Consider the following 26,172-nt stretch of genomic DNA (forward strand, 5'->3'; position numbering starts at 1 on the left):
GGTAAGGTATGAGGCTCCGCGGCGCCGTCATCATTGGTTAGCGTCCCATGAACCGGTTCCAAAACAGCTTAAACCAGCACTACACCAGAAGAAGGTCCTCCTGTGTGTTTGGTATACTGTTCGCGGCATCGTGCATCTAGAACTGCTACCAGTTGGTCAGAGCATCAATGCAACTGTGTACTGTCAGCAGCTGAATAGTGTTTAAGGAAAACTCAAAACTCTGGAACCATCACTTCTGAATTGCAAAGGGGATCTTCTGTTACAGGACAACGCTAAGCCCCACCTGGCAAGGATAATCCAGGACACCATTCTACGCCTTAAATGGGAAACACTATTGCATCTGCAATACTCCTCGGATATTGCACCGTCCGATTATCACCTGTTCCATTCCTTGGATAATCACCTTAGAGGACGCCAGTTCAAATCACTAGTAGAGATGTAAAATGCACTTGATAAATCCCTACCGCGATGGAATCCATGGCCTTCCAGAACGTTGGCAGAAGGTGTTCGATGCTGATGAGGACTATTTTTTATTTTCCAGGTATGGCTTAGGTGTCATATCAATGTTCGAAGGCGGGGGTGAAAAGCGACAGTACTTTCTTGGTTACCTATATATATGCAGGGTGTTAATGAAGACAAACTGTAAGAGGAGATTCCTCACATCAAAATAAGAGAAAAAGTTTATATGGGCCTATGGCAAAAAGTGCATAATTTCAGAGTTAAGGCTGTCCAAAATTCGAAAAAGCTAAATTTCAACAGGCCTTATTTCGAATTCTAGAAACTATGGATGGTGGTCCTTATCAGTGTAAAGGCAGTGTTGAGTAAGTTACTTGTAAAAATGTAACGCGTTACAAGTTACTTTACTTTCTCTTAAAATGTAACGCGTTAGTAACGCGTTACTTGCCCCCCAAAAATAACGGGTACTTTACTTCGAAAGTAACGCGTTACTAATGCGTTACTTTTAGGTCCGAAACTTTAAATATGTGAAAAAAATTATTACTTCAATTTTTCGTACTACTATTACTACCGCTATTATTATTATTATTATTATTATTATTATTATTATTATTATTATTATTATTATTATTATTATTATTATTATTATTATTATTATTATTATTATTATTACAGTATTATTATTATTATTATTATTATTATTATTATTATTATTATTATTATTATTATTATTATTATTATTATTATTATTATTATTATTATTATTGCACGTTCTGAATTGCTTTATGTAAATGCAAGGACAAATTTTTACTTGTTATATGAACATTTTCATTTAATGTAACATTGATAAAATGCCATACTGCGTTACTCGTAGGAATGGGTACCAGCGAGTTTTCTTTGAAACTCGATTCGACTAGAAACATACATCTTTGAGCTTGACCCGAGAACTCGGCTTGAAAAATTTCCTCCAACTCGACTCGAATTGGGGTCGAGTTTCGAGTTGAGTCGAGCCAAATCCGGTGTATAGTTTCGAGTACTCTCTTCAAGTATATTACATAGACAATATAATTATTATCAATGACACTTCTACTACTACAACTTATTATTATTATTATTATTATTATTATTATTATTATTATTATTATTATTATTATTATTATTATTATTATTATTATTATAACACCGTATATAAACATGAAAGATAGGCGGTTTGTATTTGAATACTAAAAACTAGTTGATTGCCAACCTCGCTAGTCGTGAAGTCTAGGAGTCAAGGACATTGTTCGCAACATTCTGAATTTGGGTCTAGGTTGAGTATTCGAGCTCGAGCCAAACACTGTTAAAAATTATAGGGCACTGCTAAATATCTTCAAAACTGCTCGGCCCGGGCTTAGAATTGTCAACGCCTCGAGCATCTCGGCTCACAGCTCAATCACTATCGACCCGAACCGAGAAGTGAGCCGAGCCAACAGCTCACCCAACCAACTCGGCTAGAGCCCTCGGCTCAGTTGAGCCGAACCGAGCAGATGGCTCATCCCAACCAAGCCAGTTCGAGTCGATGGTTCACCCCAAGCGAGCCGGCTCGAGCTATCTTCTCAGTTGAGCCGAGCGTTGCTGAGCTTGTTATAAAAAATCTCTTGTGGTCTCGCTATCGAGACGAGAGGAGATGCGAACCACAGTGTCCCCTCTTTTGAGCAACACTAAAAGTATTCCATATTACTGCTTAGCTTACATTTCTTATGGTTTTCGCTTTTCAGTGTAATCAGGCCATGATTTCAAGACGAGTTAAAACGAACGAGCCATTTAACAAACCCGACTGCACTCGAAACTCGACGCGATAAACTGAATCGGCTTGGAACTCGACTCGAATCGAGTTTTATCTATTCTTGACTTGTGCTCATCCTTATGCGTTAGAAAAAATTGTTGCTTATTATTATACTGCTAAACTAATTATATAATAATAACAATGTTGTTATGTAAAATTACAAATACAGAATATAGAGAAACATAACACTACAACCAATAAAATGAGAACACATGAACTGGGGGTGAATCAAAACTTGCCAGTAACTCTAAAATGCTTTTTAAAGCTAGTTTCAAACTCTATAATCAACGGGACTCTAGGATAAGCAAACTGATCTTAAAGAACTCCAATATTACATACCATCAGCAAACTATTTTCTAGTAATAAAGTAGGTCTGTTCATCAGAACAATTTATTCATATTAACCCCTTACTGTACATCATTAATTATGGCACCCTAGTTGTTGATATTTTCCACCAGCGGACTTCATACATTTTACTTTTAAATTCTGTCCACCATCATCCTTAGCTCTTAAGAAAAAAGCATTCTTTCAAATGTTCGAACGGTAAAATATTTTCTTTCTCCATCTTCATAAAAACAACACCAATCAAAGTAAAATAGACTACCGGTATCATTGCACTCCTAGTTCACTCACTGAATGAATTGATTTGGAGCTGTCAAAATCTACGACAAAATCTTCCAGGTGCTTGCAATCAGTACATGTGATATCCATGAGGCTGTCCTCATCTTCCAAAAACAGCAAGTGGCACTACGAACTTATCTGTTTCTCTGTGTGTCGATGACTGTCGGTCACTGACATACGTAGTTCATGCTCGATTGTTTCATTCTGAGAAATTCACTTACAGGAAAGAAACATTTGTTTCCGAAAAAAAATATATATATATACATATATTGTAGTTCCTTATCCGAAATGTAACGCGAAAAAAGTAACGCAAACTAGGTACGTTACTTAAAAATTTGTAACGCGTTACCGTTACAGTTACTTTGGAAAAAATCTAACGCGTTACTAGGAAACGTTACTTAAAAAGTAACGCGTTACTTGCGTTACGTTACTTCCCAAGACTGTAAAGGAAGCCGCGCATACACAATCCAAAAGTGCGTATTTCATCAATTTTCAATAAGTGTAAAGGGTATTACCTACAGGGTGTAATTCGTAGATATGCTCTCAATAGACTTTTCAGATATACCCTGATTTCAAGCCGGGTTCAAAGTAGGCAAGAGGTAAGCCTTGACAACAATGGACATCCAATGCTTCGCAAGTGTTAGGAACCGGCAGCTCAATGTTATTTTGTGTTCAGAATAACGTGTGATGCGATGTATTTCGTCACAGTAATATTTCATGTTTTCTTCACTTATAAGCGTGAAAGAAAACATCGCAGCATGCGTTTTCCCAAGTATGAGGGACCGTGCTGTTGACAACCCTTAACACTTCCGACATCGCGCCAAAGGATTCTGTGTTCTGTGCTATTAAGACTTATCGTTTGCCTACTTTGGACCAATCATAAAGTCAGAGCATATTTTAAAATTCGGTTGATGGCTTGTCTGGGAATTTCATCTTGTAGGGAATACTCTGTATATCCATTGAACATTAATGAAATGTGCATTTTTGGACTGCGTATGCAGGACTTCCTTTCCGCTGATAAGGACTACCATCCACAGTTTCTCGAATTCGAAATAGGAATGAAATTTGGCTTTTTTACGATTTTGGACAGCCCTATCTCTGAAACTATGCACTTTCCCCCACAGCTGTATATTAACTTTTTCTCTTATTTTGATGTGAGGAATCACCTCTTACAGTTTGTCGGTATAGTTCATTAACGCTCTGTGTATATATATTCATAGGAAAATCATATTCACGGAGAAATTAAATGTCGACTAAAAGCAGGGAATTCGTGTTACTATTCGGTTCAAAATCTCTTGTCGTCGCGAATTCTGTCGAGGAATTTGAAACTTAAAATATGCAAAACGATAATCATGCCTGTTGTTCTGTATGGCTGCGAAACACGGTCACTTACTCTGAGGGAAGAACATAGACTGAAAGTATTTGAGAACAAGATCGTGAGACGAATATTCGCACCTAAGACGAAAGGGAATGGGGAATGGCGGAAACTTCATAACGAGGAACTACATAATTTATATGGTTTACCCAACATTGTTAGGGTCGTCAAGTCTAGGAGGCTTAGGTGGACGGGTCATGTAGGTAGAATGGAAAAAAGTAGAAACGCTTTCAAAGTCTTGACTGGAAGACCAATCGGAAAACGACCATTAGGAAGACCAAGGCACAGATGGGAGGACAATATTAAGATGGATCTCGCAGAGATTGGAATACAAAGTAGAAACTGGATCCAGTTAGCTAAGGATAGAAGTCAGTGGAGAGCTTTAGTGAACGCGGCATTGAACCTCCGGGTTCCATAGGCCATAGAGTTATATATAGACCTATATATATATATATATATATATATATATATATATATATATATATATATATATATATATACTAAAATACTTATAATATTTATACAGAGATATAAAGGATGTCCCACAAAGAACACAACTTTTGAAACGCTTGCCACTCTAGTAAATTGGCAGCAGTGAATGTTACACGATTTTTCAACTGTTGTCTTTGTGGTTAACAATCACGGAACACCGAATAGCGAATGATCATAATCTATTTTCTGTACGAGTAGGAATGGAACCTTTCACAAACGTAACAGCGTATAGTGAAAAATTATTAGAAATGTATTGAATAGTGTGCAGAGGTTATTTGTAAACTCTGTGGAATGTTTGATCAACGTAAAGCACCGAATAAGTCGACTCTGATAAAAACTAATTCCTACATTTGAGAAAGCCGGTTCGGTTGAGGACATTAAAGCGGACTTGCAGGAACATTATCACTCACAATGGCGATGTTTTCAGCAGAACAACTAACACGATCACTCTTCGAGGGTTTAATGGCCACAACCAAACAGCTTTTCTCAAATTTAACAATCAGTCTCATCACAGTCGAGTTATTTGGTGCATTACGTTGACCAAACATTCCATGTAGTTTGCGAACAGTCTCTATGCACAACATTCACTACATTTGTAATAAGTTTTCTCTATGACAACACGCTATTCCGTCGTGAAGCACTCCATTCCTACCCGTACAGAAAACAGATGAAAATCGTGTAACGTTCAGTGCTGCCATCTTACTAGAACAGAAATGGCGGACATTTTAAAAAATATTTGCATTCTTTCTGGGAAACGGTATATATATATATATACCGTTTCATATATATATGAATACAATGAAAAATATAATTTTATTTTAGTTTTCAATGTGTAACAATCAAAAATATTGTTAAAACTTTAATATCAAATTTGCAGTTTTAGCCATTTTGTTATTATATCTTTTCCTTCACTGTTATTATTATTGTAATACAATTTTCCAAACTTCACTTACTTTTAAATGTTCTTTATTCATGGCGCTATCCCTGAGTTTTTTCATTGCTTCCTGGTTTTTAGCTAATAACTGGCGTGCTTTCATGTAAAATTTTATGATTTTCTTCTAGCGCATGTATTGCCAATGTTGGTATTTCTGATTGCTTTAATCATATATCATTTATGTTCCTCTCATCTGTTCTTAAGTGTATGTCCCGTTTATCCAATATATGTTAGGCCACATTCACAAATGATTGAATATATACCTGGAATGTCTAATCGTTCTTTGTCTTTCACAGAGCACAGCATTTTTTTTTTTTATCTTTAAATATGGCATATGATTGTTCTTATTTGATACTTGAACGATTTATTTAATGTATTATGATTTAGGATTTAGATTTCTGGGCTTTCAGCATGTAAGGCCATTTAGCCCTTCGCGTTTTGAGGGATGACGTCCCTCGGCGAGCACACAATCCGGGGAAAGGGAAGGGAGGAAGCGGCCTGGGACCTGTAAGGTAGGTACCACCCCGGCTTTTGCCTGGTGTGAATGAGGAAAACCCAGGAAAACCTCATTCAGGGTGGCTGGCCTGAAATACCGTTTTACAATTTTTCGACCGAGTGTCCCCACAGGGAATCGAACCCGGGACCGCTCGCACCGAAGGCGAGCGCGTTTTGATTTATTATGAATGAACAGTATGAATGTTAACCTATGTATCTCTTGATCTGAAGTCCTTTCTGAATTCTGTTCCTGGTTACATTTTCGACTTTTTGTTATTACCGTATTGATCTCTCCTTACTTCGTAGAAACACGTTTTAGATTATTTCTCCTTGTACCTGTACCCTGTACGTGATCTCTATCTCATATTATCTTTGCCCAGTGTAATAACATTATGATCTAATTATCCCCAGTTTCTCTTCAAAATTAATATATGCAGAAACGGTCTTCCCTTCACTTTAAATTTCCATTATTATTCTAATGTTGGGCTTTTTTTTTTTTTTTTTATTTTGAAATTCAATTAATTCATCCCTTCCATGTGTCCGAACTATAATTGTATCTACGAGTGTACGCACGTCTATATACCGAGACCAATATTTTGGTTTGTTTAGCTGTTTCTACGGCGTTCTTTTCCCAAAACTCGCATACAGAAATTGGCTATAACAAGTGATTCCATAGCTACTATCACTTAACTGTTTATAAAACTTTCCATTATATTTAAAATATATGAGTGTTAATACTAATGGCAAAAGTAATTTATGATGAAGGTAATCTGATGTCTTTGAAATGTTCTACTAAATTAAAATAGGAATGGAATATACGAAGTCTTAGTTATGGAATTACAAACATCTCCGTAAAAATTATATGAAATACATAAAGTACTAAAGACGTTTAAGAAAGCGAAGGTATAATGAAAAACAGTAAACCTTCACAATTAAACATTGAAGAATAAAAAGAAAATTGCAAGTACAAGGATAAGTCCAATATGTAAGTAACAAAATAAAATATTTTCAAATTGATGTACGAATATCGCTCATTGCTCTGATCTTTTCCGGAAGTATAGTTGTAGGTAGCAACACTACTGTTTATCGTACACGGCGCTACTGGTCAATGTCGCGTGCAGTAATCATTCGAGTGTTAAGTGGGTAAGATGGCAGCTGTGTTAACTGGTTGTACGCATGTTGAGCAACGGCCCGTAATTCGATTTCTGTGGGCCCCTGAGAAAATGGTACCTGCTCACGGCAACAACGTTTCTCCAGGAAAGCTGTTACAACTGGGTGGAACATTTCAAATATGATCGAACCAGCATGTGGCAGCGATCATCCTGGTCGTCTCACCGAATTTTACAATGATGTTACCCCAAGAGAAGTTGAAGACGATCCGGGCCATTTGACTACCTATCAACGAGATGGCTTTACTGTTGAATTGCTCAAATGGAACAGCGCATAGCATTGTGTACGACAAACTGAAGTTTCACAAAGTGTGCATACGATGGGTTCCCTATTAGCTCACTGAGTAACACACAAAAATCAGAATAACCCTACCATTACAGAATCTCATGAGACACGGAAGAGAGGATAGTGAGTTTCTGAATCTGATCATCACTACTGACGAAATCTTCACCAGTTTTGAACCGAAAACAAGGCGTACCAGTATAAAATGGAACACTATTTACCAGTTAAAACGAGGTAGTTTAAGGTCACGAAGTCAGCACGTAAGAAAGTGGTTAGTCTTTTGGATCCTACTCGTGGAATTTTTGCCCCGGGGTAACATCGTTGTTGCAGCCACATATCGTCGAACCCTGACGAACTTACGATCAGCCATTCGCAGAAAACGTTCAAGTGCTTTGACAGCTGGAATTGTTCTGTTGGATAACAACGCTTGTTCACACAACCAAAACTACAGTGGCTCATATAAGGTGCTTAGGTTGGGAATGACTACAATATCCACCATACAGCCCGGATTTGGTATTCTGACTTCTACCTCTTCGAACCATTGAAGAATCACCTAAGTGGTCACCGGCTCCCGAATATAGTGGAGGTCCATAAGAAAGTTACCAGCTGGCTACCATACCAACTGCAAATTGTCTTCGCTGCTGGCTTTGAAGGACTCGTAAAACGCGTAAACCTAACTTCCTCAGGTAACTCTCTCATTTTTCTTTGAATACGATTTTGCAACATGTATCAACGTACCCTCGTAAAAGCAACTGTCAGTCGTGGTAACAGTTGGTTAACTGTGTTGGTTGCTAACGTAAGTACATACTGAATATAGATTATTGATGCGCGCTAATTTAATTATCGACTAAAAACAAACTAATTAGAGAATTGTAAAATATGGATATGGACGCTTTATACGATTCAGTATACTATATCTTAAAACTAATGAAAATTACAACGACATTTAATTATTCTTGTGTGTCTTCGTTTATAACTTATTTCTGATCGCACCGAGGCCCTCGGACGATTTCATGGTGCATAGTAGAAGCCTGCATCACAAGAACTCGAAGGACGACGACAACGATGATTTTGTTTTAAAAAAAAAACTCCAGACATTTCTTCATATTTCGTATGCTGTATATGATCTTTAATAGGGAACCCTTCGCATAGCTTCATTTCTTTGTTAAAATCCGTTGCAAAACACGTGGACTACCATTTATTATTTATTTACTTTTATACGATGTTACTTTTACTAATCGTTTCTCCCAAGCCTTCGGCTTGTTGTACGCTATAGGTTAAAAATCTCGCATAATTAAAGGAATAAGTGCTTATTGATCTAATGTAAGTAACTATAATCTTATTTACATTTATATAAGAATTTCTTTTTATATAAGAATTTCTGAAGTTATATACTGTTTGTATACTCTTTAACATGCTGAAAAATCAAAGTGAAAATAAATCTTAAAAGAAATAAACAAAATGGGATATGAATAGCCACTGTTAACCCTTTGGGGAACTCATGATACATTGTGTTATAACTCTCCTATTTGAGCTTTTTCATCCGTTTTTAAGTCCAGAGGCATTGTAAAAGACCTTACGTATGGTTTCACACCTTCCTGCATCTAGACATAGGTGGTGATGACGTCATAAGTTTAAAATATATCTTTTCTTTTATTAAGCCTATGTTCATTATTTTTTGGCAGTCTTATTTTTGCACGTAGAAGATTGAAATTTTGCACAAACATTCAGTCCACCGAGCAGTATTTAAGTTTTTTTTTTCAGTTTTCTGCGTTAAAACAGGCGGAGGGGATCCAGAGGGGCTAAAGTTTTCTAAAAGATATTTTGACCAAAAAATCCCCTTTTTCGGGATTTTCTCGCCTTAGATACATGATGGAGACATGTGAATGGTACCGCCTGAAAGGAAGTTCTATTCTGAAGAGAATGATTGGCGGATTATAGTCCTAGGGTAAATAGGTGTGTCTCAGGAAATTTTTTACCTGAGATCATGGTCTTTTGCGGTACCGGTAATTTGGAGCATTGTGGGGATTCTTGATAAAATTTCTCTCTCCCTTAGTATTCAAGATAGAAACTTGAAATTTAGCACACACATTCAGTCTACCAAGTACCATTTTTCAGATTTTTTTTGAAATATCTACGTTCACACAGGGCTGTTCCAGAGGAGCCCAAAGTGTGAAAAAAAATCCCCCGAAATTTTCCCTTTGACATCACTTTTCCCTCCCCTGGTATATGGTATAGACATGCAAGTGGTACCATTTGAAAGCCAACTCCATTCTGAAGAGAATGAGATATGAACCATGATCCTAGGATAAATAGTGACGATGCAGTAGCTGCTTGACTGAAAGTCTAAAAAATACCCCCAAAACCCAGGTACGCGAAAGTGTTAAAGTCAGTTAATCGTGAAGATGTTAAAACCCGATAAACGAACTCAGCCGTAATAATCGATGTAGCTTCCTATTGCAAAAAAACAGAATTCAAAAATCAGCTTTCGTTTAAGAGTTATGTGATGTACAAGTCCAGCTTATGTGATCCTAATAAAATGACAAATAATTGAAGAAGAAGATAGGAATACTGTATAAGGCTAGTTTTAGACGGAAGCATTTATCGTAGCATTTCTCGTGGCAAAAATCGTATCATCGATATCCTATCGTGTAAAGTAGCAAATGCTATAGCATTTCCCATGCCATGGCATATCCTATAGCATTTCTTGTCGATAGAACCTGCTCTATTTCGTAGCATTTTCCCAAGCATTTCTGGTCCGATTGCAGCGCCGTGATGTGTTAAAAAGAAGTAAAAGATTTTGTGCCAAATATCCATGGTCTTTGCTTTGTGTGGGAAATTGAATTGTAGTAAGCAAAAATGAGTTGTAGTAGGGATGTTTTGCCCATATACTTCTTTGTGATTTTCGTTTTCTTAATATGACTGGCGACAACTGTTGTTACAATTACTATAGATTTAGCTACCTCACGCTTAATTTCGGAGTCTTAATTGCGCTCTTCTCCAGTGATTTGTTTGCTACGTCACGACAGATGCTTATCAAAATGCTACCGTTTAAAAACACCATATACTTTTGATGCCATAGAATATTATATGAAATTTTTGGCAGCACATCTGCTACGATAAATGCTTCCGTCTAAAACTAGCCTAAGAGTGCAAACTGGAGGGGGAAAAGATATCCTCTTTAGCTTTCAAAAAACGAAAATGATGAGCGGAAGGAAAACAATATTTCTAGCATCTATTCAAATATCTGCCTCACAACTCGATCAGCAGCAAATACTAGCCTTCACACAATTATTAATTTGTAAAGCATATGTAATTGCAAAAGTTTTAAAGTCAGAGGCACAGACCTGAATGAGAACCAAAAGGATTTTCTGTGGCTAATTTCATCTTTCAGACTACCAGCTGTTCATGATTTGAAGAGCTGTAATGCATAAAGCTGTGAGGCGAAGAGAAATATAAACCCTTTCGTGGGTCTCGTAAACTTTCGGGACATACTTCGAAGTGAGTTCCAAATGTGGAGGGTCGAAAAACACTGTCGTAAATACTATTAAACCCTATAACGCTGTCGAGAATGTCCAGGTTTACATTGATTTCAACCATGTCCCTGTTTAATTGTAGCGACCACAAGCTACAAGAGAAAAAAAAACAGCTTATTACCCACTTTCTTTTCACTTCAAAAAGGATGTAGCGAACGAGTGTACTATCACCATGTGAAAACTGTACACTACATTTCTGCGTACCTTTATTGGCAAGTATCTTCTCAATGCTAGAATCCGTGTTATGCCAATCCAAATCTTGTCTTATTTCAAGCATATACATATGCACAAATATTCCTCTCATTTGCTTGTATTATAAGATCCTTTTTCTTATGTACAAATTTTGTCTCTGATTTTTATTTACAGGGTCGCAGGTTCCATTTCAGACTGATAAGATTTATGATCTCGTGCCCATGAGTTATCTGAAGACTCATCCTCCCCTGCCCCCACACTACGTCATTCACTAAATTACTTCATTAATCTCCTGAGACCTGAGCATTGATTTGTCAAGAACTTTTGATGAAATTTTGTATATTAAGTAACAATAGACCCAATAATACATATTTAAAAACCATTTTGTCATACTGCTTTCCTCTTGATCGGTAAGGGTGGAATTGTATGCAGTACTTTGGGTCTCAAATTGCTATGTATTGCACACAATACACAAGGAAAATTGTATATTTCTCTTCGTAATATAAGGATAAAATATGTAAATCATTAAACTTGAAATTTACTGCACTGTGTTTTATTTTCTGAGAAATTATTCAATCAATGTACTTGGATCAGATGCGTCCATAACCTCAATTGTCTTCTTCCCGCCATCAGCAGACAACAGAGCCACCTGTAGGTAAAAACAAAAACCAGCTGCCTTTTCTGCAGTAATTTCGACACTTCCCGAATACAATAACCGATATTCGGGCATGTTCTTAAATATTCGTAGCCATGACGGGCGTTCGAAAAACTTATTGTATACAATACGCAGGGTCTCAGGAGGTTTAAACTTATTTGAGTTATCCTCTCCTAGAAAAGCACATTCGTGAATAGTGCCAAAAACCAGTAGATGGGATTTCTGGAACCAAAAGCCTTATCCTTTTTTGGAATGCCAATTATATGGAACACAGTTAGACCGATCGTATATTGACCAGATGACGAGACAGCCAAGCCGAGACTCAGAACTGTGAGCAATGCAACGAAATCTCGTACTGCATATTTACTTGAGTACATGTTAGACAAAGCTCTCTCCAAGACAAAGTACATGTTGAACGTTGTGAGAGATACACGAGTCAAAGCACTCAAGCCTTCCTCTCTGCATCCTCTCGTGCTTCGGCTTAGTTGGCCTTTCTCTAGCCAATACGCGCCCGATCTTAGTATGAAAAATCTGGACTCAACCAATTTTCTTCTAGTAATTTCAATTCGTTAGTTTGCATTTTGTGCATTTTGTATCATTATACTGTCATTTTATAATTTATTTTCACCCTATGACTAATTTTGTATGTAGACCTAGTCATTTTCGTTCTATTGTCTAAGTGCCTGAAAAACTTACCTTCACATGGACACACTGTGATAATATAGGGACCAACATTTTACTACAAATACAGGAAAAATTTTACGGAAGCTATTTGCGCATTGTATGGCGACCAGAATTGGTCACCGAAATCGTGTGATTATTTTACTCTTTGTAAAATCTTGTGTCTTACCCAGCTTCTCAGTTGAAGGGGAATACTAAATGCATTATTGCAGGAAACGAGCATTTTTTTTTTTCTTTTCAAAAAAGGAAAACCGTGCAATATGAGTTGTGGGAGAATTCGACGGATATTGAGTTTTTCATTTAATGACAATGTATGTACTTTATACTAATATCAAATATACGCCCTTGGTCAGAAAACCTTTAAATAAATAAAACATTTCAAAAACTAATGAAAAACTAGTTATATTTTTTATTGCTCCCTGCTTGTATATTTTTATTACAAAATTTTTCAAATATTTTATTTATAAAACGTTATTACCAAAAACATCAGAGAAGCACATCTATTCAATGACATCTATTGAATCACTCTACAACTCACGAAATCTATCTCTCACGAAAACAAATCATCCACAGTTGATTAATCATCTAGCACACACTATCATTACATTTTTTTCTTTTTACATAAATAAATAATAAATTCCATTCATTGTAATGTCGAAAAATCAGTAATTGTACAAAATGAATAATATCAATGAACTCGTTTTCACAAAAAAATAATACAAAATACAATAAAAGCCAATTCATACAGTACTAAAGATTATAATTTAGGCATATATTCCGAAGTTGGGCATCCGCTTTCATCAAGTTTTTTCGCTGTTATCTTCTTTCCACATTTTCTGCAATTTGTTATTAGGTTCATTAATCCGTGCTCTTCACAAACTTTTAAAAGATTTTGCTCGTTATCAACGTATTGCTTCACAAATGTTAAAACTGCTAGTTCATTGCCCTTGTACATTCGCCATGGTGATAACATAAATGCTCGTTTCTTTCCCACAATGCAATTGTTCGGTTACCTTGCGCCAAGTAGTTCCCTCCGCTCGCCGTATAGTCCCATGTTTATAACAGCTTATATATAACAAATAAACAGGTTTTTCGAGACTCTTATATGTTATCAAGCACACAAACGATCAAATTATCCATATCTTTCCTGTAAATTTTAAAAATTTCGCTGGAAACGGACGCCCAACTTTGGAATTTAACCCATAATTTATGTACAGCTTATTATTTCTATAGTTTCTGATCATAATACAGTAACCCTAAATTTTATTCTCTAACATTATTTTAATTCGCATTTTTTATCTGTGTGTGAGAACCACACAACCAAACAGGACTTAATGTGATCAGAATATGACATTTGGGAATTACTATATTATGACAAACACTAGTGAATTATTTTACAAAACTTTACATAGCAAAATAGAGGAAATAATATTTAATATAAATTGGAAAGGTAATTTTATATTTACTAATTTTATATTTACATTAAAGAAAGTAAAATGACATTCTGAGCAATACTATACCAAGCACATGTACAACCTAACAACAGAACAGTGACTGTAGAGCGGAGGAAATTCAAAGGAAAGGGAGATTTTCCATCTACTTAAGAATTATATACAAGTCAGTAAATAGGTTACAAATTTATTGTGGATTGCTTGAAAGTGTGAATAAGTTGTCACCAGGTGATAGCACAATCACATTTTACAATGATTCACTAAGCAACCGGTTAACGACTGTTTAGTGCATGCCATATCAATTTCTAAATGTGACCGTGCTCAAGAAGTAAACATTGCAGAAGAACAAACCTGTTGTTCGTTTCTCGTGGGCGAAAGGTCTTCTTGCAAAGGCTACTTCTAAGAAAATATATCCTGTTTATGGTAAGAAGCTCATTCATGTCAAGTGGCGGAAAGACCCTCGAAGTTGTTGACGAACATCGACTGGTGTTCCTGCAAATGTGAAGGGAGCAACAATACAGCAGATGAACGAGATGGTTCGAGAGCACGATAACGTAGAGACAGTTGCATTGAATTTGCACAACAGGGTTTTCTCATAAGTTAAGCCAATAGTACCGTGCACGGACTTTTCAATTTTCGAAAAATTGGTGCCTAGACAACTGACAGAGGAACAAAAAGCGGATAAGCCTGTTCTTGAAGCATTCTGTCAGTGTATCCAAGGACATGCATTCCCAGGACTGTTACACGGAATGAATGAGTACAGCACTATTACCGATCCAACGCAATGCGCCATTGAATGCACTGGAAGATTACAATATATACTTATAGTGCTTTCAGATTGTCAAATGTGCGCCAATAACCAATTTCAAAAATAAATTGTAAATGTGAATGCTGCATCATACAATGAGATATTGATGTAGCTTCGTAATTCGAAGTGCAGAGTTTGCTTCATAGACTGCTACCCTCGTTTTTACTTCGTAATAGAGGCGTATTGTTCCGTTTCAACAATTCGAGTTTCCTCATATGGGATAACCTAGAAAAGAATTTTTCGGACTTCGGGTGAAAACTTCAACATTCGCCTTACAGCCACAACTCAGTCCCAAGTGATTTTCACTTGTTTGACCCACTTGAATCTCATCTTGGCGATAGAAGTTTCGCTTATGACGACGATGTTGAATAAGAGGTACATCTGTAGTAAGTAATGTGCTAATGGGATGAATGTGTCAATGGTAACAGAGATCATTTTTAAAAAGTAAATAAAGAATACTACTTTTCTTCTTTCTCAAATAGCAATTAGTAACATATTTACTGACTTTCCTTTGTAAATCTCGAGACGTAGTGGTATATACATCCTTATATATTGCTCGCTTATTCTGTTAAAATAACTGCATAGGGCAGTGTTCTCTTTAATAGAACAATTTCGCCGCCATTGAAACGAAGCTGAAAAAATGTATTTTATGAAATGTTGATTTATCATATAGACTGCTTATTAAATAATATATACAATGCATTTATATAATATAAGCGCTTACATGTATGATGATTTGAGATGTACAAACTGAAGATAATTCGACGGACGATACCATTCTTTTTTAGTTCAAATGTACAAGATTATACAATGTCGTCATACGATGGAAACTTTAAGTGTGTTATGTTTGAAATAATCTGTTTGTTCAACTAATTTATTATGAAGCAGGCAAAGGAGACGTGAAAACCTAGTCACATTGAGAGGTTTTTCTTTTTATTACTACACAAAATGCTACTATTTTCAAAAATTGAGGTAAAATGTTTACCACGTTATTTTTTAATTGGACGGAAATAATAATAATTATAAAAAAAAACTGAGCAAAAGTGCATGCGAAGTTCATAAAACGAGTTTCCGAACACCTACAATATACGGTGATTATCAAGGAAAAAAATACGCCATTCATTCACCAAAAACCAAACATACAATAAATTAAAACAAGAGATATAAAGAGTAAATTTCTGACTATTTATGTTAACATATAGGAGTAACATAATAACAGATGAATTCGTGAAATAAGAAAAATCTCAATTGAGTATTGGCCGAAGCCAATCAAAGGAACACACGGATTCTCTAAAACTAGTCCAAATATCTATTCCTAAACTCGTGCTTTTTTTTTATGTTCAAATTATTTTTTCTATTTTCAGTAAACAAATTCTTCACAAACCCTACAAGCTTGTATTTAGCTTTTTGATGCGTGAATTTTTCAAATCTTCCCCACACTGGTTCCAAGGTAATTAATTGCATTCGTTCTTAAGGACAATTATACACCAATGTGATTACAGTATAATTTCTTACTTTTATAATGCAGAAACTAAAGTATAGCATTAGAATATCACATCACAACTTTTTTAGAATTTATAAAATGTTTTAATATAAAAGTCGCGGTTTCTTAAAATATCAATTAGATGAACAGTACGTCACTAATATATAACGTCACCGTAGAATTGTAGATAGAACGCTCAGAGAAGAACTACTTTTTTTGAAAAGATACATGATGGAATTTAATAAATACTTTTAAAAAAATGCGTTGTAAAATTTTAATATTACTTGTTTTAATTTTATAAGCAAACCTGAAAACATGATATACTTAAATCCAATATCTGTTTTATTACTATTATTATTTTACTAATCTTAATTATCAAATTTTAATACTTTACTTATAGAAAAAAATACGCAGAAAATTTTATTCGCAGTATGTTAAGACTTTTACTTTGGATTTAGTTCTTAACTCAATAACCGAAATCAAAGTTTAAAAGCTACTAAATACTTTAACAGGAAGTGTTACGAGAATTTGAAAACTGAACGCTGGGAACAACAGTGAAGTAATACACAATGTACACATACATTACACAATACAAATTTTCTTATTACAATATATTCTGTATTAACTGAAGACAAAGATTTTCATTTGTAAACCGCTGTTAGTATTATCCTTCAGAAGAGGTTTGCTATTCAACAGAAATTTTCAGCTTTTACACTATCTGACATAATAACATGTATTGCTTGCGAGATTAGAAGATTAAGTTGTCACAGAACTTCTCAATGGAAACGCAAAACAACCCTGTTCCAACCAAACATGAATGATTTCAGTTCTATACGTAAGCATTTATTTCCAATTCTGTTCCTTTCATTGAATACATCGCGACGGTTATCATGTTATTTATTTGATGAGAGGATGTAGTAGTCCTTATCTCCAACTCTCCTACTAGCCTGCAAAACATGAATAATTAGCAAAAATATGCGACAATCTGGTACTGCCGGAAGTTCTTAATTTAAAAATCCATTTCAGGTAGTGCCGGTATGCGAATTGTGATGTTTTTGCATTTAGCTTTCTTCTTTTAATTACAACATAGAACTGAGTTGCTCTAGACTGTTGTGGTTGTATTATTACTGGTAATGATCAGAGAATACTAAAAAAATTATGTTCTTTCTGTTAACGAACCTACTTGTGAATACATTTCCAAACAGAAAGAAAAGGGGGCCATACCCAGTATTTTAATCTCCTTGTAACATAGAAATATAAACTTATCAAACTCTGCACTGCTCTGTTATGATATACCAACGAACTAAATTTATCGGTAAGACCAAAATACTGATCGATTGTTATCTTTTTCATAAGATTAACTTCGATTGGGATAGGTTTTTATTTGTATGTGACTTACATGAAATGTACGTTGTAATATAAAAATAGATCCTTATCAATTAAATGGAAACATGTCAAATATCTGGGCTAGCAGCGGTCATGTGACCACTGCAGCACCGAGCTGCTGCTGTTGGTGTGTTATGGCAAGCTCTGCATTACGTTATGAGCAAGAAAACGTCAGTGAACTGAGCAGACAATGAAAGCATAAAGTGGATGACCTCTCTGATTTCGAAGGAGAGAAAATTGTTAGTGCTCGGTTATCTCATGTGAGGGTGACTGAAGTTGTGGGTTCGCAAGGGATAGTGTCCAAGATTATCACAGCCTGAAAACTCACGGCAAAACCACATCGACGAAGGGAAATGGTGGTTGGAGGAAAATCCTCCGTGACAGGTCCCACCGAGTATAAAAGCGGACTGTCATTCAGAATCGCAATGCGTTCGACTACAGTGCAAGTAACAAAAGAAGTCAATGATCACAGTCCGCCGCAAGTTACGTAACATGGACGTACGAGATCAAGTTGCACAAGGAAACCGCTGATAAGGGACCATTACGATTTTACACGATATCATGGTGTTGCGAACATGCAATATGGACCGCTGATGATTGAAAAGTGTGGTATGGTCGGATGAGCTATCAGTTCATCTTATTTCAAACCACGGGGCGTGTTTATGTGTGGCAGATGCCGACAAAAATGTATGATTTAGTTTCTTTGTCCAAGCGAGAAACATGGGGGCAGCTCTATAATGCTGTAGTACGCAAATGCTAATTATCAGTGGGTCCTATGCTGACCTTTACCAGTCAAATCACTGCTCGTGATATCACTATTTTAGGAAACCATATGTATTCTACGGTCCAGATTTGTTTCCGAGCAACTATGCCGTATTTTAGGCTGGTAATGCACCCATTCACACAGCTGGAGCTATTGGTCCATTATTTGAGGAACATCAAGATGAAGTTGAACCTTCTCTTGGCTCGCTCAATACCTGGATTTGAAGACAACTCAACATCAGTGGTCCGCTTTGGAGACATGAATCCGCCACAGATTTCTGCCTCTATCCTCTCTCATGAAACTGAGTGCACGCGGAATGGTGTAATATACCATTTGCTAAAATACACGATCTCTATGACTCATTCCACATCGCAACAGAGCTGTTCTGAGGGGGAAAGATAGTCCAACACCATATTAACCTGGTAACTTGCAACTTTTTCAGGTGTTTGCATTAAATTGGTAAGGATCTCTGTATACTCATCTAATTATTCATATAATATAATTAGATGGGAAGAGAAATAATATATGCTCATGTACCACCAATAAATACCTTCGCAGTGATCAAGCATTTGAATACCAAAAATATATAATAAAGTTAATTCACTGGGTTCAGTTTACCTGTTTCACCACAAAATATTCCTCGTTTATTTAAACAACTGCGTCAGGTACATTGACACTACTACCAACACTATTTTCTTTAATAGCAAGCATGTCAAACAACACTTCCAATTAATACGAGCATCATTTGAAAACCAAGACATGGAATATTTGTGTCGCAGTTGCAGAAACAGAAAAATATACAGAAAATACACAAGTTTACTTATTGTAAAATATATAATTAACAAATAGTAGCTTTTGTTGTGTGTGAAATACGCTTCTTAAGAAAATGAAAGAATTAACAAAACTCTCTGCAAACTATACCGTTACCAATGAGAGAAAAATGCTACAAAATTATTTCGAGAAGAAAAGAATAAAGCATACTAACATTTTCATATACATACCCACTAACGTATATCTTCAAAAAGTATCCTGTACAATTTTCCAATTCTCTATTATACACTAGTGTTTACATGATAGTTTTTCCACACGAATAACGTTCATTCACATCCACACACACACATTTTATACATAAACCCATTTACACACGCTCATATACTCATGCATATTACTACTACAGTAGCTTACATATACACATGCATATAAATATGCTTAATCTCTCACACAAATAAATTATGATTCTGTTGTAAATAAGTGTATACCACTGCATTAACAGAATCAAAACTAACACAATACAACATAACATTCCCTTTACAATAAAGAAAGAAAAAACAGCAGTCTTATTTGGTAACAATATATATATACCTTTGGCAGGCTAACTCTTAAAAACTAGCTATGGAATTACTACACCAGTTCTTGGTTGTTATTTGTTTTACATTTTTGAATTCTGTTTATAAATAACAAAGTTCATTTTAACTTTAAATATATAGAAAGTGTTTGGCTGCGAAATGCTCTCATATAAATAGCACCAGAACACTTCTGTTTACGAATTCAGTCATTTCGTAGAAATTGACAAATACTATTGTGTTCTCCGGAACAAAAAAGCTCCGGATAGAGCAAATAATGGCATATTACTTTTCTTTTTAACAAAAAAGTAAGGTAAAATAGTACTATGTAACAAGATTTTCACTTTGTTCGCACGTCAATGGATCATCAGCATAGTAATTTCTTGGCTGTCCGTCTTCGTCCACTGGAAAAGAAGAAAAACATATTAAATAAGGAAAAAAGAAGACAATAGTTAAAATGTAATTACATATATTTATTCATTTTTAAGGATTAACTACTACTGATATAATTCAATTTATACTGACTTAAATAAAATCAAACATCAAATAACTTTCTCTTGTTTTATTTCATAGAAACGTTGTTTGTTATAAGGAAGTTATGAATTATTTTACTACAATGTCGTTTACCAAAAATATTTCGTAATTTGACACACACACCTGGTGAATGATATGATCACCACAGTTAGTTTTATGTCCTTTAGGCAAACGGAGGATGATTAATGAAAAGTGAATGATTATGAAAGATGAGAATGAGACAAGGGGAGAATAAAACAAAAAATAAATGGACAGGATGTTGTCCACCACAAACTATCATGCTCTGGAATCGAACCACACCCCCACCAGAAGTAAGTACTCTACTACTTAGCCACGTAACGTAAGAATGTTCTTCTGTACCCAAATCGATTCCCAGTGAAGGGAAGATTTTCTGATGTTGACCTTGCCTCCAGAGTTAATTACAGGAGAGAGGAAGCTACATGAATTACACCCATAGTGAATTCTGGTCCAGAATGCCAGAAATAATCGCTTCAGGAACGAATGATTTACGGTTTTAGCTTTATGTCCTTATATAATAAGGTCGGTACCTACTCGGTCGGAAGTTTAATTCAAGTTACTACTCAAGTTTTTATCAAAGGTGTTGTACTCCCCAGCAACCATGCGCACGAGCGAACACTACAGAAATGAACTATGAGGAGCTCGTTTCTGAGAGGTCGATACTTATTGTAAGACAAATGAACAGAAGATATTTGACATAGTGACTTTTTACTACTTGTGCTGAATTGAAAATCCGATTGCATGGATTCCTAAGTTTCAGACAAGTATCACCGCAGAAAATGTAAATTAGTATTAGGTTAAAATAGATAAGATGATAAATGATATACAATTAAAAGTGAATAGTCGGTGTTATGGCCGAAATATTAATACCAAGAATTCAAGATGAATTTATTTTATGTACAATTTCTCTTGACAATGTGCAATACCAAAGTGAATATATAGATATCCCTTCGAAAACAGTTTTGGTCACAAGACTAGTTTGAATATTAGGCAGCTCACAATACATCCTACAAGCTTATAGCTTGATTCTGCGATTCTAAAATAGTCTTATTTGAACTGAGGTTCTAAATGCTTTGACCACAGGACTGAAAAGACCCTATATGTCTCACTAAATTTCTATAGTTTTGTATGTAGCTATTCCAATAGTGCCCATCCCCCCCCCTCCTCCTATACCGCGTCCTGCTGAATTCTCCTGGCAGGTTCTGCGTAACAACAAAAATCAACTTTTAAACTTTCTGACTGGTTCTAATCTCCTTTCCCTCAAAGAACTTCTTGGACTAAAGCACACTATTCTTGAATTTATTCATTCTAATACAAACTTTTAGTTTTGTCTCATTTAAATTATAGATTAACTGAAAGTACTAGATATTAAATGTTCCTGTGCTTCGTTTCCGTTAATTAATATGTATTCATGTATCGAAGATTTTAATATCCATCAAACATGGATGTATCATGTTTTAATAGCAAATCACTATCTCATTGTGTAGGTGTTCAAATTCAACGCCCCAGCACAAAAATGAAGTTCACGTTCACACTTGAAACTTTTCAAATCAACCTATTGAAATATCAGTGAAAAAAACAAAGCAACGTGTTTTGAACTCTTCAGAACTTAATAATTCGTCAATCTGCTTGGATAATGCCCTATTTATATTAATGTAGTAAAAGCTCAACATATAGCAACTTATAAAATAACAAATATATAATCTTAAAAATTACAACTTAATATAGCCACATATAAAGAATAAATGAAGCGTTTGTATAGCTGATGCATACACAAGTAAAATTAAAGTGATTTAAGAAGCAGTTCAAGGAACAAAAAAGAGTTGCATTGATTTGGAAACAGAAAAAATACTCTTACTTTAAATTCTAATACTGGTGCTGTAAATTCTAATACTGGCACTAAATTCTATTACTGGTACTGTCTTAATTCGAGTCTGGCTTATCTGATTGTGTGCTAAGAACGGAATAACTAACGGATGGATGCACTATTCGGATGTTTATCTAAGGCTTCGCACCCCGAATTGAACCCGAAACTATACATAAAGTATGTGCGGTTGTCGTTTGATCATGAAGGACACAACTGTGTAAAATGCTAAGTTTTCACTTTCCGTTAACTCCCAACCTGAAATACAATTTACGAGAAATCGAACATTTATTGTAAATGGGAAAAAAATGAAAGTTTTCTCCCACGATTCTAGTTCTACATCCCATGATTATGCCTTTGAGTCTAAAGGAGACAATTGATTAATGGAAGTGAATTATTACGAAATAATTGGTAGAATGATAATGTGGGAGAAAACAGGAACACTCCACGGAAACCTACGGACACGTTGTCGTAAATGATGATGACTTGCCATTACAAAATAGGATTATTCTAAGTTTTGCTTGTTAGTTTGCCATTTCGTGGAGATCATCGCCCACGCATAGAAATTTTTAAATAAGTTTTAATTTATCACCACAGGAAAAGTGTGATGTGATTCAACAAAATTATCTCCTTTTCTTATTAAAAAAAAAAAAAAAATGAAGTTATGTGAACTCATGGAATACTCAGCATTTAGAAAACCATAACGTTTCGTTCTCAAGCTCAAGACTTTATGGACATGCGGACGAGGAAAATGTACAAGAGATTTATAGTGACGCTAGTTACAGACTCCTTCCCTGCTAGTATTATGGCTAACTCGCATGCTTTTGGTGCAGGGAGTCCGGGGTTGGATTCGTGGTTAGGGGACACTAAAATCTGAATGTATTACAGTCGTTTGGATTCCACCTTCAACTATAGGTCCACTTCTTAAATAGTCTCGGTGCAGAAGATGACGCTGAATTTCAATCTTGATTTCGAATATGAAGAAACGGTCGCGTAAATCAAGGATGCTGATTCGGATGATCTGAAGACAGGTTGTGAACAATCATCTTCGTATTTATAATACTGAACGTTACAAACGAAACTAATGTGAAGATGTATTTTTCTTTAAGGAGCTGTTAAAAGTGAAATGTAAGTGTACCTAAACACGCACATTTCATCTAAAAATTAGGGTTCATTCATATCATCTGTCATTATTGGTAGGTCACCTACTGCAACTGAGAAACTTCCATGCACGACGCTCTTGAGTTGTACGATTTTTCTGTTTTAACACGGTGTATCAACTGTAACCTCTTTCGCTCATCCCTATTTTTCCTGCCGTCATACCCTCTAGCACGTCCCGTATAATTCCTTCTCAGCCACCATCCCAAACAATTTCTTTTCCTCTTTACAAACACACCAAAAATTGTTCTTTTTTCCCCGCACTGTTTGTAACACTTTTCTTTTTTGTTTGTTGTTCGATCCAACTAATTCTCTTTATTTTTCTTCACACCCACATTTCGAAGGCTTCCATTAGTTTTCCATCGCTTTTATGCGATGTCCATGTTCCTGCTCTTTAATTAATTTATAAAATTATTATTATTAATAATAATAATAATAATAATAATAATAATAATAATAATAATAATAATAATAATAATAATAATAATAATAATAATAATAATAATAATAATAATAATAATAATAATAATAATAATAATAATAATAATAATAATAATAATAATAATAATAATAATAATAATAATAATAATAATAATAATAATAATAATAATAATAATAATAATAATAATAATAATAATAATAATAATAATAATAATAATAATAATAATAATAATAATAATAATAATAATAATAATAATAATAATAATAATAATAATAATAATAATAATAATAATAATAATAATAATAATAGACATACGGATCAGTTCAAATTACAAAGAATAGATTGAGATCAGTTAAATCAATGCAACTCATCTTTGTTGTTTTATTTATTTATTATACAGTTAACATGCCCTGCAAGCAGATGTTATACACAGATATTAAAACATAGCATACCAAGGTCCCCCCCCCTCTCAAGCTTTCAAAGCAAATATGTATAATACAAAGAATATTGAGCTCGAGATGCCTCCCTTCGCATAACACAGCAAGAAATGCCAGCGAACTGAACCTATGAACTTCAAAATAAATTAACACAGAGCTCATGCAGACAAACAAAAAATTTTTAGACGGAAGATACAAAGAAACATTCAATGTATAAATAAATATATAAACCAAACTACATTCTAATGTCTACCACATGCATTGCACCACCTAACAACATAATTTTCTAATCTGAAACATATTTCTAATTCCTACTGTAACAATCCCACAGACACAAGTTTTTAAAACTATGTTATATGTAAACAAGCGTGCTATAATGACAACAAAAAAGACAAAGCAAACCATAAGATCACTTAAAGAACGTACAGTCTTTGTTCCCAAAGTTCTAGCCAATTATCGCTTTTTAGAAAGCCCTAAATCCTTACCAGTTCTTGGAAGTAAATTAACCAAAAGTTGATCTTCAGCTATTTTAAAGTATTTATTTCAAGCTAAAAGACTAAACTGTACTATAGTGTTATGAACTATACCTAACACAAGAAACCGTAGAGTGGTGATTTATATCAACGTAAAGGAAGTCACACATATAAATATGCATTTTCAGTTAGCGTATACGTGACTTGCTTTACGCTGATATAAATCGACACTCCAATTTCTCGTATTCGAAGTAACATATGTTGCAATGTTTTTCCAAGTTTTTGGACGGCTGTAGCTCTAAATTATGCACTTTACGTCACAGGCCCAAATTAACTTTTGAAATGGAATTTTCAGTTTAACATTCCATGATTATGTCCTTTAGGCTAAGGGAGACTGATTAAGGCAAGTGAATAATGATGAAAGTATTGGTGGAATGAGAATGTAGGGGGAAACTCAGACAATGTCGACCACAAACTTACTTGACCGGAGATAGAACCATGAACCTCTCGCACCAGAGGTAAGCACTCTACCACTGACCCATCATGCCCCCAGGTTAACTTTTTCTTCTCATTTTGATGAGAGGAATCATCTCTTACAATCTGTCTGTATATTTCATTAATTCCCTATATACACGCATATATAAGAATACTGCAACACATTGCGCAGATGTAAAGACGCGGTTTTTAAAAGATACGCAAAGAAAGTATCCATTTTTCAGAAAACATTTGCACAACTGTAGAGTATCTTATGTCAATAATCTACACATTGCATGATTTGAAAGCACTGTCTAGAAGAAATCTGATATAGGTTCTAATTTATGAGAACATACAATCATTTGCCTAACGTAAATGTAAGAAAGGAAGTGACAATTACGTAAAACACAAAAATTTATTCTAACCAAAGTGTAACGATAAAACATTAATGCTGCACATAAATACGTATACAGGATGGGCCATTTATCATAATACATCCTTGTAACTTTTAAATAATGGACAGAAAGCGCTGAAATGTTGTACCATGCAAATATCAACTGAAGGATACTAACATACTATCTGATACTACAAGTTTACCAGGGTATTATATATACACATTTCAAATTGTACTATAGTGCGTCCAGTAAGAGAACTTCTCTGACAGCTCGCAGTGACATTGCCACTACTCGCGTGTCAAGTTTTTTTTCGGTGCAACTGTAGTGGCAATTTAATTAATGGTATAAGACAGAGTGATCGTGGTTGGTAACACTGGTATCAAAGCAGGGGCTGCAATGTCCCACCGCATGTGGTAAGAAATGTCAGAG

At 35.1% G+C, this 26,172-nt stretch overlaps 1 protein-coding gene across 4 annotated transcripts in view; it reads right to left on the reverse strand.

Moving 5' to 3' along the window:
* Positions 1–13,097: 13,097 nt before the first annotated feature.
* The window catches only part of spin (lysolipid transporter protein spinster), a 147,278-nt gene continuing 134,203 nt past the window's right edge, over positions 13,098–26,172 (reverse strand). For all 4 annotated transcript variants that reach the window (XR_014133032.1, XM_081771064.1, XM_081771063.1 and 1 more), the window contains one exon: positions 13,098–20,352. Coding sequence is in view for 2 of the 4 variants with exons in the window: in XM_081771064.1 (XP_081627190.1) it covers positions 20,273–20,352 (80 nt within the window). In the remaining 2 variants the exon portion in view is untranslated. The remainder of the gene's footprint in view (positions 20,353–26,172) is intronic.

The sequence above is a fragment of the Thermobia domestica genome, chromosome 9 (genome assembly GCF_964235325.1).
Source record: "Thermobia domestica chromosome 9, izTheDome1.hap1.1, whole genome shotgun sequence".
Classification (NCBI taxonomy): Eukaryota; Metazoa; Arthropoda; class Insecta; order Zygentoma; family Lepismatidae; genus Thermobia; species Thermobia domestica.